This window comes from Rhinolophus hipposideros, assembly GCF_964194185.1.
Source record: "Rhinolophus hipposideros genome assembly, chromosome: 17".
In the NCBI taxonomy this organism is placed as follows: Eukaryota; Metazoa; Chordata; class Mammalia; order Chiroptera; family Rhinolophidae; genus Rhinolophus; species Rhinolophus hipposideros.
Genome location: NC_138063.1, coordinates 32084660 through 32100861, shown reverse-complemented (window position 1 = coordinate 32100861; position 16202 = coordinate 32084660). Strand labels below are relative to the sequence as shown.

General features: G+C 33.1%; 1 protein-coding gene across 6 annotated transcripts in view; it reads right to left on the bottom strand.

Moving 5' to 3' along the window:
• The window catches only part of NOL4 (nucleolar protein 4), a 304929-nt gene that overhangs the window by 181034 nt on the left and 107693 nt on the right, over positions 1–16202 (bottom strand). For all 6 annotated transcript variants that reach the window (XM_081079085.1, XM_081079081.1, XM_081079080.1 and 3 more), the window contains 2 exons: positions 16018–16130; positions 10359–10491 (listed from right to left, as the gene is read on the bottom strand). In XM_081079085.1, coding sequence (XP_080935211.1) covers positions 10359–10491; positions 16018–16130 — 246 coding nt within the window. The remainder of the gene's footprint in view (positions 1–10358; positions 10492–16017; positions 16131–16202) is intronic.

Below are 16202 nucleotides of genomic sequence, written 5' to 3'. Positions count from 1 at the left end.
AGAGGGCATTTCACTTTTTAATTGAATTCAGAGTATTTGCCCCACTTCTGGTCAGGGAGGTAAATTTTAGACCAAATTAAAGGTAGTTCAGTCATTTTCACTGAAAACTCTGTCTTTTTTGTATAGCTACTCAGTCTCTCTGGTAAACTAGTCAGGATTCTAACCTTCACCAGCCATTCCCCTTCTCCCTAGGAGCCTCAGTAACATAGTGTCATAGGAAGCTCCAGAAGGGTGGGCGAGAAGGAAAAGGAGGCCAGTTTATTTTGTCCTCAATGTCTTTTAAGGAAGAGTAGCTTTCTCATCAGATGTCTTTCCTTGTTGAATTTGCTGGTGATGATCATGACGCTACCAGGGCTCCCAAGTGATCATTTTAGGACTTTTTCATCTCGACCATGGAGATATTCCAGTTCACCAGACCTCTTAGCTGCTTCTTCCTGCCATTCCATCCCACGCTGGTGGGTGTGTCTGTGAGACTTTCCTTTGGCGTATTACCTAAGTACCTCATGCTAAACTATTGCATTCTTCAGACACCAGGTTGAATACAAAGCGTCTCTCTATGAGGTTTGCAGTCTTCCTGACTACACCTCGGTAATGAGACCCACACTCACTTGGTACTTTATCTTTCAAGCCTCTTCCAATTACCCTGCTGCCCTGGCCATGGCCAGTAGGCATTTCCCAGAGATTCTCGCATCTCATCTCTCTCAATTGCTCTTTCCCACACAGAGTTGGACTATTAACTTCTTTTGGGAGGACAAAGTTCTTAAGTAATTATGCATTACTGTCCTTTCTATAATTTATTCATTCAGACCTCTAGGCTTCTGCTCCTATTTAGAGCCAATTTCTTAGAATTCTTTTTTGTGTTTGGATCTTGCCAGTAAAAGCCATGGTTTTAAAGATGTATCATCTATGCTATTAACTTTAAAATATCTACTTAAGCACTCAAACACCAAGCAACTGATTCTTTATTCCTTCTGTACTATACTTAGCCTCAGGGCAAGTCATTTGGAAAGCCCGGAATTCTGCTTGAAAGGGGATATGACAGCAGAAGTAAAAAGATTTGAAAAACCAAGCACACATAACATCGAAATTTTGTTCCACTATACCTGAACAGTTTACAAAGTACATGGTCCTGAAGTGCTCTCTGCTTCTTTTCATCTGTGAACTGTTCTTCTAGATGTAAGTCAGCTCTTCTGAGAGGCATTTCCAACTCCTCCATGGCTAGGTTAAATCAGTGCCCCGGCTATACTCTCTAATGCGGCTCCTCCCATTCATGGTGGTTGTCACCATTTGTAGTTATACATTTAGTCTTGTGTCCCCGCCCTACTAGATTATGTACCAATGTTAATAATGTAGACCCCATTGTATGTTTTGCACACTGCTAAATTCTCAGCACTTCATATAATTCTGGCAATAGTAGGTGATCAATAAATATTTCTTGTAAATGACTGTATTATCTTATTGGTTCCTACCATAGACTCTGCAATATTAATAAGGCAAATATTACCCCTAATTGAAAATGGTGGACTCGTAGGCTAATGCATATGAAATGGTGTGTATCAGGACACTCAGGTTCTATCACAGAACTGGGATCTAAACTTCGGTGCTGTGAACCGTGGTCTACTGCTGTCCATTATGCCACATCCTTGTCCACTGTCATCTTTAATAATAGTTTCGAATCTGCTTTATAAAGAATTCTTAGTAAGCACTTGCTTACCAAGTTAAAACATTTGTAGTAGCAAAAAAGCAGCATGGTTGAACAAAAAGAAAACAAAAGACAGAATCCAATTTTGAATAATATCTGACTCAAGAGACTACTCTGATAAACCATATGATATTTATTACTTTAGCATTACCACAATGGGGTAAGAAACTGTTTTCAAAAGAAAGTCAAAATAGCTAGTCTGTCTAGGAGTTATTTATAAAATTTTCACACACAGAATAACATTTGGTAGTCTGCTTTTTAAGAAAGTAGGAGTAGGCCCTTATCTATAGAAGCAATTGCAGGAGCTGGCCTACTTACAGATCGCCCAACTGACAAGCCCTATAAAACATGTAGGGACATTCATAACCGTTAGACAAAAAATATGCCCAGCTGGTAACTGGTTCTATTATTAATCTCTGAGTTCACCAAATATAGGTTCTCAAAGCCACCATATCTCACAAACATTTAATCAACTTTATTGGTCTAGTTTTGTTCTTTTCACAAATGCAAGTAATTTCAACTTATAATATTAAGGGTTTCTTTTGACGTTTGATGTTTTCTTCAATTTTGAAAGTTTGCTCACATTTGGGTTGGGCTGAATATCCCATTATTATATAAATTTACTTAATCTGCATAAAATTTCCATGTTATACACCCTTTAACATTATGCACCCTTTAACATTATTTTTAAATATGTTTTTATTAGAGTGATATAACTATTATTATCATAGAAAGCATATTCTAAGACATGTGACTTGAATGATTGATATTTCAAAATAGCCTATTATCTGGATGCTTTCTGTAGGAAAATAATACTCTTTATTTAACAAAAATTATAACCTTTATTGTTATTTCACACAGCAAAGCTGAAATATTATTTAAAAAAAACCTTACAAAATAAAAGAAATCATTATTGTCATGAGTGGATGGTCATGAATGAAAAATGGTCTTTTTTCCCTTTTGCCAAAGCTTGGTCTTATTATTTAGAATAAAGCACAGTATCATAAAATGAGAAGATTCAAAATAATGAATGCAGTAGAGGAGGTCAATCACAATTTCCTTTTGTCCTTTTCATACAAGGGAAGAATAGGGGAAATGAAAGAAATTGTCAAAAGTCAATTACATATTTAACAGATAAAAGGAAATATGAATTTTAAACAGAGCGATTATTGTCAAGAGATATTATTGAAATAAACAGAATTTAAATTTGCTACTCCTGTTTTAGACAGCTAGACAAAACCAATAGATTTCAATGGCTAGAATAATTTCTTCATGGCAATACAAAGAGGATATGTGCACGAAAATAGGAAAGTATGGGGAAATATCTATAATTAGCTATTATACACAGATTAAAAAGCACAGGGAATACTAAAATATTAGCCAGAATAGTAATTCTCTGTTCAGAAAATAAGAACATGCTGGATGGTTGAACATGCATGGCACAAAACAAGGTGTGTAAGCGAGCATAAGTTTCAGAATATAATAAATTCTGCTTACAGAGGTGGATGTACGGCAACTTAGAAACTCCTCTCTAAAGGCATACACTTCAGGTCCAGAATGTCTGTGTTTCAATCCTATTTCTAACACTTAGTAGTTGGGTGATGACAGGCTATTTGTTTCACCTCAGTATCCTCATCTATACCATAAAAATAACAACAGTTCCCTACCCCAGAAGATTGTTATGAAAACCTAAAAAAAGTTCATTCTTGGGACAGTGCCTGGCATAAAGTAAGCAATCAAGATAATTTAGTTCTTGTCATCATCTAGCCTCACTTTCTGTTGGAAATATCTTAAAACAGTAATTTGATTTTAGGTGGTTGGATCTAGATAAGAATTTAAATGTTTTTCATCAATTCTAAAATAGAATTATGCACATGACATTTTAGATAAACTGCTGATGTTGTTGCCATGCGTTAAGAAAGTAAGCATGTCCTTATTGAGACCAGTTTAGAACACTGGCATCAGTGTTTAGTGTACTAAACTCCCAAGTACCTGTAACACTCATCTTATTTTTCTTCATTACTTTATCATAGATTTGAATAAAGACAGAGCTAACCAGTGATGAGTAGCTTTCTGTATTCTACATGATGCTAGGATCTATTCTCCAAGATGTTGTTATGCCATAGCAATAATTTTAGTGAAGTAAATCCCCTTCCTGAAAGATGAGCTGATTAATATTTGACAACCAAAAACCCTCAAAATTTTGAAAACACATTTAAGGCTGCCAAAACTTTAATGATGTTGCTATTGAAAGAAATCCTAAGAAACCCCCCAGTACCTAAGGACTTCAGGATATATTTTAGAAAAGCACTTGAAGGAAAATAATCATTGTTGATATCACTAAAACTCTCCACATAACCATGTGTGTGTATATATATATATATATATATATATATATATATATATATATATATATACACATATATATATATGTATATATACATATATATATGTATATATATACACACACACATATATAAACACTTATGTACACACAAACATTCAGGAAGGAATAAGGGATAAAGATTCTTATAAACTATGTTCATAAAGAAGAGGAAGAAAAAGGAAGAGTTAATTTCACATTTTGGCAATACCCACAAGTCTTTGTGTTGGCTACACTTTCTTACCAAAGGCATGGAGGATGGGCAGCAGGAACAAAGCAGAGAATAACTGAATGATTCTTACAGTCAACACTGGAGGAAAAGTGGGAAGTCTGTTCTGTCAGTCATCACCCCAGTTTTCTAAGTATTTCCCGTGCATCTTGGAGGTAAAATGGCTCTTTAAAGATAGGAAGGGCTGGCTGGAGGAAAAATGGGGCCGTCTCCATCATTTTTTAATCACTTTCTCTAGTCTGAGAAAACACCTCAACCAGTTTAGAGGTATAGAAAATGATGGAGTCCCATTTATTTTTTCAAAGGAAGGTGTTTTGTCAGGGCAAAGACAACATAAAATGTTGTAGATGGGAAAGAGAATACTAAAAGGGTGAACACTCCAGTGTTCTGGAGCTAGAAGGAATCTCAGTGGGTTAGCTAAGCTTCTCATTTACACATGCAGTAACAGTTTCCCAAAGATGTTAATAATTCTTATATGAGGTTGCAAAACTAGTCACTGGCAGAGCTGTGATACGAAACAAGATCTCAAGATTTTAAATGAAGTTTCTTCATACTGCCTTCTTAATAAATTCACTTTAGCATCTCAAAGCTACTTTATTGTTCCATTGTTCCAGAGTGGATTTGGGAGGTAGAAAACGGAGACAGCATAGGCATCAGGAACCCAAAGTGAAAAGGACAGAATATTTATTCATGGACCAGGAAATCAACTACCTATCTAAAGTTTGGCGAGAAAGACTGAATCCAGAGGGTGAGTGCACTTTCACTATAGAAGTAAGCAGATGGGGAAGAAATTTCAAAACACTGTTTCAATTCAAAAACTATATTCTACTATATGTCAAATACTGCTTGGCTCCAAAGACAAGAATGCCTAAAATATACCGTTTCCTGTCCCCAAGCTGCTCCCAGTCAAGTGAAGAAGTAAAACTGATAAGGAAACAATTAGACTCTACATTTATGATGAATCTCATGAAATATCCTTTCAACTGCTTTCTTCAATACCCTCCCACGGTTCTTTTATCATTCCTCTATCTAATTTTGATCTCTGTAAACCTGGTAAACAAAGATTGTTATGGTCAATTTAGCCCCATTTTGTGGCTGCTTTATCTCTCTGTACAACTCTCATGCAACATCAGCTTCAAAGCCCTATTCAACACTGAATTTTTTTGCCTAAGGGCTAAAGCTGTTTTTGTTTTTTGTTTTTTGTTTTTTTTGTTTTTAAAGTAATAGCTAGCTGACCCACACTAGCAAAAAGGAAGCTGTAAAGAAAAACAGCATGGTGTTTGACTTTACAGGAGAGTTTACAAAGGCTAGCCAGGTGAAAGTAAAAACAAATTTAAACATCAGAAAAAAAGTTAGCTGCTCAAGATTTTCAAATTGGGAAAATTCAAGGGGTTCTGATTCTATAGTACAGCGGGATACATGTATTTAGAGGTTCAAAATTGATTTGAATAAATGCTCAAAAGACATACTTTCAAACATCTCTCCAGTGTCATATGGATTCTTGACCTGATGTATGCATTATCAAACAGACAAAATTCAATATTCAAGGCCTAAAGGGTCAAGTATCTGTTACTTTGTTCTAACAGAATTTTGGTATCTCCTGAAGGTGCTGAAACATTGAATACTGGATCCATGTGATGATCATTAATGGACCAGTGAATACTGTCATGAATATGATGACAAATCACAGAGCAATATCTCAAATCAAAGAACTCGCCCAGAAGTAAAATTCCAAATTAGTTTGACATCCTTCATTGATCAGATTAGACTCTCCAAGGTAAGCCTGGAACCTAGACAATTTCCCCTAATTTTTCCAGAGGCCCGGGACCTAGCTAAGATTGGACTGGTCTCAGGGGTATACAAACTTCAGACTGAAATCAATAAGCTAAATTTCTAAACAAGCACTCACTTACATGAAAAACTACTTATGTAATATAAGTATCAAAAAGCAGAATTTTAACTTAAGAGAAAAGTAAACTTTCAAATATTATGACACTAAATGCAAGAAAAAATAATGTTCCCCACAAAACTATTTTAAATAAATGCATAACTTCAGCATCATTTTTCATACTTATGATTTATATGTAAGCTAAATCGCTATTTCTTCTTCTGCTTTTGGAAATAGAGAATTACTGCTTAGAAATACTTTCAAATGATTAAATGCACACACAAGCATACATAATATTACAAAAGAATCTAGCAATCAAAATTTCCTCTAATTCATAGTAACATTCCTTCTAATTATTTTATCTAAATTACTTATAAAGATGCTTTATATTTCTACAAATTATGATACAATTATTTATAGAGCAACTTCCATGAAGAGAAAGTTTTCTAAAAGCATCAGCGTAACTACTTCAACCCCGAAAATTATTAATTCAATTAATTTGTCCTGTAAATTATTTCTTAATCTGGCATGAGAACAACTTGAATTAAGAAAAAGCAGCAGAATTGTATCATTTTCAGGTATTTTAAATCCAGAAGTGCATGCAACTTAAAAATTGAGAATAATACTGTTAAGAACAGATTCAATTTTGGAAGTCAAATACTTTATTAGATTTATGTAAAAAAAAACAAAAAATTACTTTAATCAATTTTGCTTTATGTAAAATTTTCTAAGCAATTAGAATCCATTAAAAAAGACACACAAAGATTCAGAACAAAGGAAATGTCTCAGACAAGACAATATAACCTCAGTAGGGAATTTGGTGGTCAGCCTAAAAAACGCTTTAATAGCTTTTCTAATTAAAACTCAACATCATAAAAAATTAACCAGTAAACTTAATTTCCTATTAAGTATACTGTGTTACATCATTTTTATTAAAAACATGTTTTATTAGATTTTTCAACTAAATTAAATGGTGAATAGCAGTTGCTTTTATTGCTGGCTTATCTACTTTAATAATTACTTCAAACTATCCTATTCAGCTATATTAGATGTACTTTTAGTGACAAATATATTTTTACTAAAATTGTATTCAGATATACACAGAACAGTCAAAGAGCATTATGTGTGTTTGTGTGTGTGTCTTTAAATTAAATCTAATGTGTGCAATATTCAGATAGGTAAGACCGCAACAGACTGAAATTTATTAGACTAGTAGAAAGGTGTTTTCAAAAGTATTAAAAAAACTGCAGAACACAACAATGTTACAACTAAGAAAACTGTGTTAACTGACACCCACATAAACTTGCATATCAATCCTCACTCAGGTAGTGCAGAAGGCAACACTGACCAAAAACAGCATCTGAGCATGAACTGCATCTACATGACCCAATGTCCTTAGACAACTGTCATCTTGATACTCTAAGACTGCCAGGTAGAAATGTGAGGAGTGTTTTCAAAAGTGTAGTCTGGGACACTGGCTCCATGCTTTTCCCTTCCTGTTGTCTTAGTTATCTCATCCGAGGTGCATCTCATTAATCTGCTTTTTTTTTTTTTTAAGTTCCCCAGATAGGAGTCTATGCGGCTAACTCAGCGTGTAATGTAAATTAGGACAGAATAAAAAGTGAAACTCCCACGGCCACATCTCTTTCACCATTTATTTATCTCACACCTAAATTGCTGTATTTTAAATGTACTCCCTTCTATGTTTCCCCTCAAAACAGCACTGGGGTCATTTTACAAGTATACAAGTCCACATACACACAATGTATATATGCATGCGTTGTTCTGAAACAGAAATACACCCTAATTTCAAAAACATGCTGCTTTCATATTCTTCATGTTCTATTTTAAATTATTTTAGAGCTTGGACCATTAAGTTGAACCAATATGGCAATTTCACATAGTACAACCTAATATGGCATGTCCATGCCTGTAGACTCACTATGTGATTCCTTCTAGGATTCAATAGGTGTTCGTTGAGTGAATAACGAAATAGTAGGTCTCTCTTCACTCATCCTTGCCTAAGTATACTCAAGGCTCCAAGTAATATACTTTTTAGAACTATTTCTCTGAAGGAGACATATGCCTCCATATTGGCGACCCAGTCCCTAAGCATGGTTCCTATTTTGGGTGAATGCTGTATCATATAAGTCTTAGTGGGAGGCAAAGATCTCCACTACAGAAGCCAAAAGTGACTCAAAGGATCCTGGAAAAATATTTAACAGAGACATTATTTTTTTTCAGTGCATTTCTCAATAACACTTCTTTGAATACCAGTACACTATGGATTTTACTATGAAAAAAGTGTTTTAGACTAATATGTTCTTATATAAAATATCTACGTATTCCTGGAAGCAAGAATCTAACTCTAGATTCTAGAGGGGAATAAATTGTTACAGTCATTTGTTATACAGTCTAACTACGCTTTGAAGGACTGAGTGGACATCAGTGGGATTCAGTTTTTTCCCCCCCAAGGAGAATCAAAACAAGATGTTTTTCTAAGTTTTAGGAATTGTGTTCTGACCTTTTGATCCTGAGAACCACAACATTCTTAAAGGAAAATTATGATTTTATTCAAAGTTAAGCAATTTAAATTATTAGAATGTAAAATACTTACCTATTATTTAATTAACTTATAATATATTTATAACATATAAATTATTACTTAATTTTCATTAACCTGATATTTATGGTAAAAATTCACCTGTTCTTAGCAGTTAAGCATGACCTAAATTTCTTTAAAGTTTATTATAACTAAGCATGACTTTGTAAGATTGATCTATCTATATATCTATCCATCCACACACACTGTAGTTTATTATAATGTATGCAGGTTAGCCGCTAAATTCCAATTCAATTTTTTTCCTGTTTATCAAAAATGGCCTCACCAGTTGAGGCATATCAAAGCATTTCTAGGATACAAATATTATGCAGAAATGGGAGAAATTTTCAAATTCTGACAAATGTGCTATGCATTTCTAAATGCTAATAGAATTATCAAATACATCCTTGAATTTGAAAAGTTGCTTGGATGTATTTTTTTAAGTACAACATGGGTAGAAATTGATGAACTCTTTTAAGAGAATTTTTAACTCACAAGTCCTTCTCCCTCTTTTCTTGTTACTACACATTACCACACCTTGTTGCCTGGCACATAGGATGGACACTGTTTGTTAAGGTTTAAATGTATAAACAAACCATTATTTGATACATTAATGAAGTACCAAATACTGCAAATAAAAGTATATTTAAAAATTGCTATTTTACTCTACTGAGTCACAGTTTTTAATGACAAGTGTCATAGAAAGCAAGGAAAAATTTTATTTCCCTATCTACAGATGTATGCACAAAAGTATAGTCATAAAAAGTTTATGTAAACTTATTGCAGGAATAATAAACTAATGTTGAATAAAATAGGCCAATTTCCTTCTATTTATTACTCTTCATTTTCATCCACAATTACCCAAGTAAGATACATTTACTTGCATGCATAATTTTATACTTAAAAAGAAAAAACATTTACAAAGGAAGTTTTTAAAGATTGCTGAAAATATTAAACCCAAAGTGTTTTAACTACCAAATCTACTTTCTCTACATATCCAGTTTTCTTCCTATTAAGAACAATTGGATAATTCAGGAATCTTCAATGGATTCAGGAAAACAGAGATCAGGATCTTTCTCTCCTTTACAGTTGGTAAAACTGCATTTTTGTATCAATTGTTTTTAGTAACAACTTTGTCTTTTAGAAAAAGAAAAATGTCCAAATTGTTTTTGGTCATATTTAAACTCTTAATTCAGTCAGTAGAATGGTGACCCAAGAAACTGAAGCTAGAAAACATTACCATAGGAACCCAAACTACACTGATACAACACATTTGAAGTTCAGGGAGCAAAACAGGCCAATTTGGAGTTTTACAACTGACCTCTGTTTATAAATCAGTCTATCACCCTAGTTTTGAACAAAGTACTTGAATCCAAAAATAACCAAGTAGACAATGTAAGTGGGTAATGTAACTTGAGTACACAGGAAAAGTCCCCATAGAAACAAATAAAGAATGGACACAGGAATAAGAGGTGGTTGTTTTAATACATTATGACTTCGTTTTTTGTTATCGTTTTGTTTTGTGTATTTGTTTGCTCAGTTTGAATGGCTTACCATCTTGCTGGCCATGAAGAGCCTGGGGACTCTGCATTCTTTCCTCAAGGTTGGAGCTAAGATCAGAGTTCACAGCTGACATCCGTGTGGAATCACTCATATCAAATTCATCACTTTCTATTGAACTTTCATCCTGAAAATGGTTTTAAAATATGAACAAGAGTCATAAAATATAACACCTTCAAATAGTAACCATTTTATCACTGGGATCAATTAAAGTTTAACCTGTATGTAAGCTTTTACAGAACTCAGTAAACTGTTACATATTATTAGATATTTGAAATAACAAATAATGGAATAATTTCTCCCTTTAAGGAATATCATGATTTGTGAAGATTCAAACAATGTATCTATACACAGAAGATTTAAAAGGTAAAATAACGTGTTTAGGAATGACATCGTTGGGGAATTATCCTGAATAATGAAAGGATGAATATTTTTATTAATTAGCAAAAAGCTTCCTAAAAAAGTCAATCACAAAACATGGCATAAAGAGAAATGCATGTTTTGATTTTTAAAATATATGACCTCATAAAATATTACAAGCAAAAATCTTAGAATGCAATAAAAAACCTTAACCAAAAACCATTCACTGGCAAACAGGATGGACTCTGATAATAGGCACACTGACATGGCTGGAATCAAAGTCCACATTGTTGGAGAGCAAGATACCTTAGCACAGCCTTTCTTTTTGCACAAGTAAATATAAATTGTATTGCAACCACAAAAAGGAGTTCTCGGTAAAATGTGAAAGATGTATTTACCAAAAGCCAGTTCACCAAAAAGATAAATTAGCCAAAGGCCAGTTTGCCAAATGGCCAACTCATCAAAACTGTCAAATACTCATGTAAACCAAATCTAAAATATTTTGCTGTAGTCATTTCACTGAAGCAAACTCCTTTTGGAGAACGGACTTTTGGACAAATGATGTGCTTATGTAGGCAGGAAGGCCTGAGAAACCTGTTAAAATATTATAAATATTTCATTGAAATCACTAGGTCTGACTTTAATTTGTACATGTGTGATCTGAAAGTTTAACATTAGCAGTAGCAATAGTAGTAGTAGTGCTATTTATGTTGCAGACACTGTCATACATATGTGTGTATATATGTATATAGGTAATTATATATGTGTATATATGTATATATATTTCATATTTGTTCACTCACTTCATCATCATCACAACCTATGAGTTAGGTACCAGGATTCATCCAATTTTATAGATTAAGAAACTGAGGCACAGAGCAATTAAATGATTTATCCCACTATTATATACCAGAACTGGAATATGAAGTCACTCAGGCTTGAGCAAGCAGCTTCTCTGAATAGTAAGAGTTACCTTGGCTTCATAAAGGACATCTTGGTATCAGTAAAGAAGTTGCTATGGTTAGCGGACAGGAATATTCTAGTAGACTAACAAACAGCATTCTGACTCATAGATCAGATCAAGGTGATTTTCGTGCCCTTCCTTTACCAAAGGACTGATCATGCCTGGGTATACTAGTTCTTCATTAATTCAGCAAGGAAATGCCACCCTGTGTGGCCTCTGGGCAATCAGCCAAATAGACTCCCCGCGGCGTGCCCTCTCTCTTGTTGCATTATGTTTTCTCCAATTCTAAATTCTAAGAAAATCCAAAGCATCTGAAGCATAGATGTAACAAGGAGAAAAAGTAACAGAATTCACTGTGCACACCAATGTTATCAATGTGTGCCATCTACATACATACATATGCACACCTAACTAAATAATGTAGTTATCCACTATATACATATATAAAGTGTCTGTGATGTCATAATATTTTAGAGCACATTTTCTAGAGCTAGATTGCCTGGTACAGCTCCAAGCTCTGCCACTTATTAGATGTGTGACCTTAAGCAAATTACCTACAGATTTTAAGCCTCGATTTCCTCATCTATAAAATGGAAATAATAATAGTTTCAATGTCATAGGGCTATGTAAGGATTGCAGGGGTGTAATATATTCAAAGTAGTTAGAACGATGTCAGATACATAATAAGCACAAAACTGATATTGTTATACAGAATAATATAACATTCTACATTATATAATAAGATTAATATTTACTATGTTATATGAACACATAAAAATACATTTAAATATAATGGTAAAGATGATCAACATGTGTCTATAAAGTAGCTTTGTATTCTATGTAAACATAGTCTTTATAATAAGCATTTATTATATATATTATAAGTGGCTAACTATATGTAACCTAGTAAAATATCATTTCCATGATGTGTGTGTGTGTGTTTAAAGAAAAGCTAGACACAAAGAGTCACGTCAGTCTCTGTTCCATGAAATGGTTATAGAACTGCTATAGCACATTAAGAGTAATCAATATACTTTTTGTCACTAAATGACACTCTTGTCAGCACACTTTTTAAGAAATATGGACAAGAGATTAAAATGGTTATGTAACCAAATGTACCTGTTCTGTATTTTTATTTTTTAAAACTCACCATTTTAAGGTATTTATCATAAGTGGCTTAATGATTATGCCTATTTTAAATATTTTCCTCCATGCTTTCCAATGAAATATAATTTGCTTTTCACAGTTCTACTACTTCTTAGAATATGAATTATCCAATTACTTACATTTATAAAGGGCTTTAATGAAACCAAGTGCATGCATTCATTCTGTAAGTCCTATTCTAATTATTCACTGATTAAATTATTATCTTTCAAAAAGTGGCAAAAGTATATAGAATATTGTGTTTTTTTAATTATCAACATAGAGAAAATGATAATCACGCTGGGAAAAATTATTGAATATTTCTAAGGGTAAAGAATCAGAAAACTTGATCATATGATTATTAAGTATTTTATCTTATTCATGATCATTTTTAGGCCATTCATCTAAAACCTGCTCTCTGCATTTTGTTTGATATGACAACCTGTGGAGAAAAAGAATCTCCACATCCCACAATGTGAGCTTATTTCTTATGTGACTCAAATCTCAAGATAATAAAAGCTATGGCAAACCATAGAATTCTGATTCATTGAAATTTAATTTTTAAAAATTAGAATAAACATATTACTGTAACAATTTTCTTCCAGGTCTTTTCCCTTTTAAAATTGACACAATATATATTTCCCTTTTAAACTGGCACTTACTTAGTTTTTTAAAATACTTTATTATTGAACTTTTATTTCAATTTTGAAAAGGTGCTTGAAATTCAGATCCCTAATCTGATCCATATTTCATTTTAGTTTTCAAGTCCAGTTTTCACCTCTAGAGAGTCTCTACTATGTACCTCCTAATATCCATTGCTATTGCCCCATTGGTTCAAGATCTCTTTTGTCATTTCCTGAACAACAAAATAATAGTCTCCTAGTTATCCATCCACTTCTAATTTCTTTCCCACCAGTCCTGTTCATCAACTTCTGCCAAATTAATCTTCCCATTTCAGAATAGCCACTTCTCGGCTCATAAATTTGTAGCTATGTACAAGTATACCAAGTAATTTGTAAACTCCTCAATCAAACATTTAGGGTTTTCCATAAGACTGCTTGAAAACCACTCCTACCAATCTCACCTGGTTCCATTTTTCGTTTACCTTATGCTCAAGTCAATTTAAAGCCTATATTATTAGCCTGTCTGAAACACTCTGCTTCAAACCTTAGTGTATACGAGTGTAGATGAAGTTAAAAACTCAGATCACCGGGTCCCACACATCAGATTTAGAATTATAATCTTGGGGAGAGGGTCCTGCAACAGGCAGTTCAACAAGCTCTACGGGTGCCTCTAAAGCTGGGTATTTAGGCAATGCTGTTCAAGAAAACATTCTACAATGATGGAATTTCCTTATAACATTCCCTATACAGTGACTACCAGCCATATTTGGCTATTGAGCACTTGAAATGTGGTGAGTGTGACTGAAGAACTGACTAAAATTTAATTTATTTAATTTTAATTCATTTTCAGTTAAATTTAAATATCCACATGTGGTTAGTGGCTACCATATTGACAGTGTAGACTTAACAATTTCTCTTTGTTTGATCCAATCATTTCCTATTAGCAATGCAATAAACATCCTAACACATAAATTATCTCACATATCACATTCCTTTGTATAAATTTCTAGTCAAAGCATATAAATAATTTTTTAAAGTTTTATATAATTATTGCCAAACTCTCCCCCAGAAAGTTTATTCTGGTGTAAACTTCATCAACAGTTTATAACAAGGTCAACTGATCTTACATTGGATATAATATTCTGTAATCCTAAAGGGAATCCCATTTCTGGCCTTCATTTCTCAGAAGAGCTTTTAGCATCTTCTTATATACATATTTTCATTATTCTGTTCTTCTTGTCTGCCCTCCCACTAGAAGATAAACTTAATAAAGGCAAGATTTTTGTCAGTTTATTCACTGTTTATGTCCACTATCTATAAGAGTGCCACTTACATAGGTGGTACTCAGTAAATACTGGTTAAACTAATTTAATTAACACTTACTATAATTTAAATATAACTGATCACAAAGGAGTACCTCACTTGAACTTTATTTTAACATGACTTTGACTTACTTAACCACCTTCCTATCTTTCAATAATTACAATTTCTAAAATGTTATAAATAATCTAACTAGTCATTTATCTGAATATTTTTTAAGGCAGTATACATCCAATTTGGTATTTTCAAAATGTAAGGATAAGAGTTATTTTCCTAATCCAGTTATAAATTTAAAAGATTCTATTTTTTTTTGTGAAATACTTATGATTTTAGAAGCCAGAAGGACTCAGCATATGTGAGCTTTATTGTTGGCACAAAGTTGATCTTCTTACTTTTTGGCCTAGAAATAAACATATCAACATCTAAATGAGCTTCCTACAAATAATTTTACAGCTCTAACTAGTTTATGAGGTTTTTAATTTTTTTCAATTTTGTCATGAATCATGGGAATAATTTTTCCATTTTCAGGGATGGATAGACGTTAATATTTTGTTGTCATTGGTCTTTAACTAAAGACTTTAATACTATTTATTTAATCATTTATAGGTAGCCATCTGGTAATATGGAATCTGATACTTTCACTGCATTAATACAGATCTAATAGAGTATACCTTTAATAAAGTCTTTTGAGATAAAACAATTTTATAAATATCGTTTTGAAATTAAATCTGCTCAAATAAAGAGGAAAACAAAAAATTTGGTTTGGATTTTACAAAGGTAGCTCAATCAAGTAATTTTAAGAGAATTTAATAATACTTCACCAAATAATGACATATTTGAAAAATAAATATGATTATACTTGAAATACCTATTAAATTGACTTTTCTGATTTGCCAGAAAAAATAGCCTTAGTACTAAAGGCTTGGACACTTTCCTTGGATACTTACTCATTTGGGATACTTTCCCCTAAAGTTTCTAGCCCTTTACCAAGCTTAGCTTGATAGAGGTCAATTAAGGAAAATGAACCTTCTTGTCAATGAGCAAATTCCCACATAGCACTAATGTAGATATTTTAAGACAGGGAATCTCTATCATCTCCATCTGTGCAATCCTGATGACATTCCTGTCATTAAAAGATAAATTACCGTCTTCAAAATGCCATGATGCTCAATACGACAGTCATGGTTATCAAACTTCATTCCGACTTGTTAAGTGATAACAAACATAGATATTTCCATTTTACCTCATCTTGCTGCGAGTTTAGCAGCTGCAGTTTCATGTGCTTCATATAGGCCATGGTAATTGGCATGTTGTAGTCAATCATGCTGGTCACCAAAGTGGGAGGTTTTCCATTATCTGTAATAAAACATTTTTAATGGGTAATGAAAGTGATACTGCATTCTACCTGTAATTTCAGCATGACCCAAT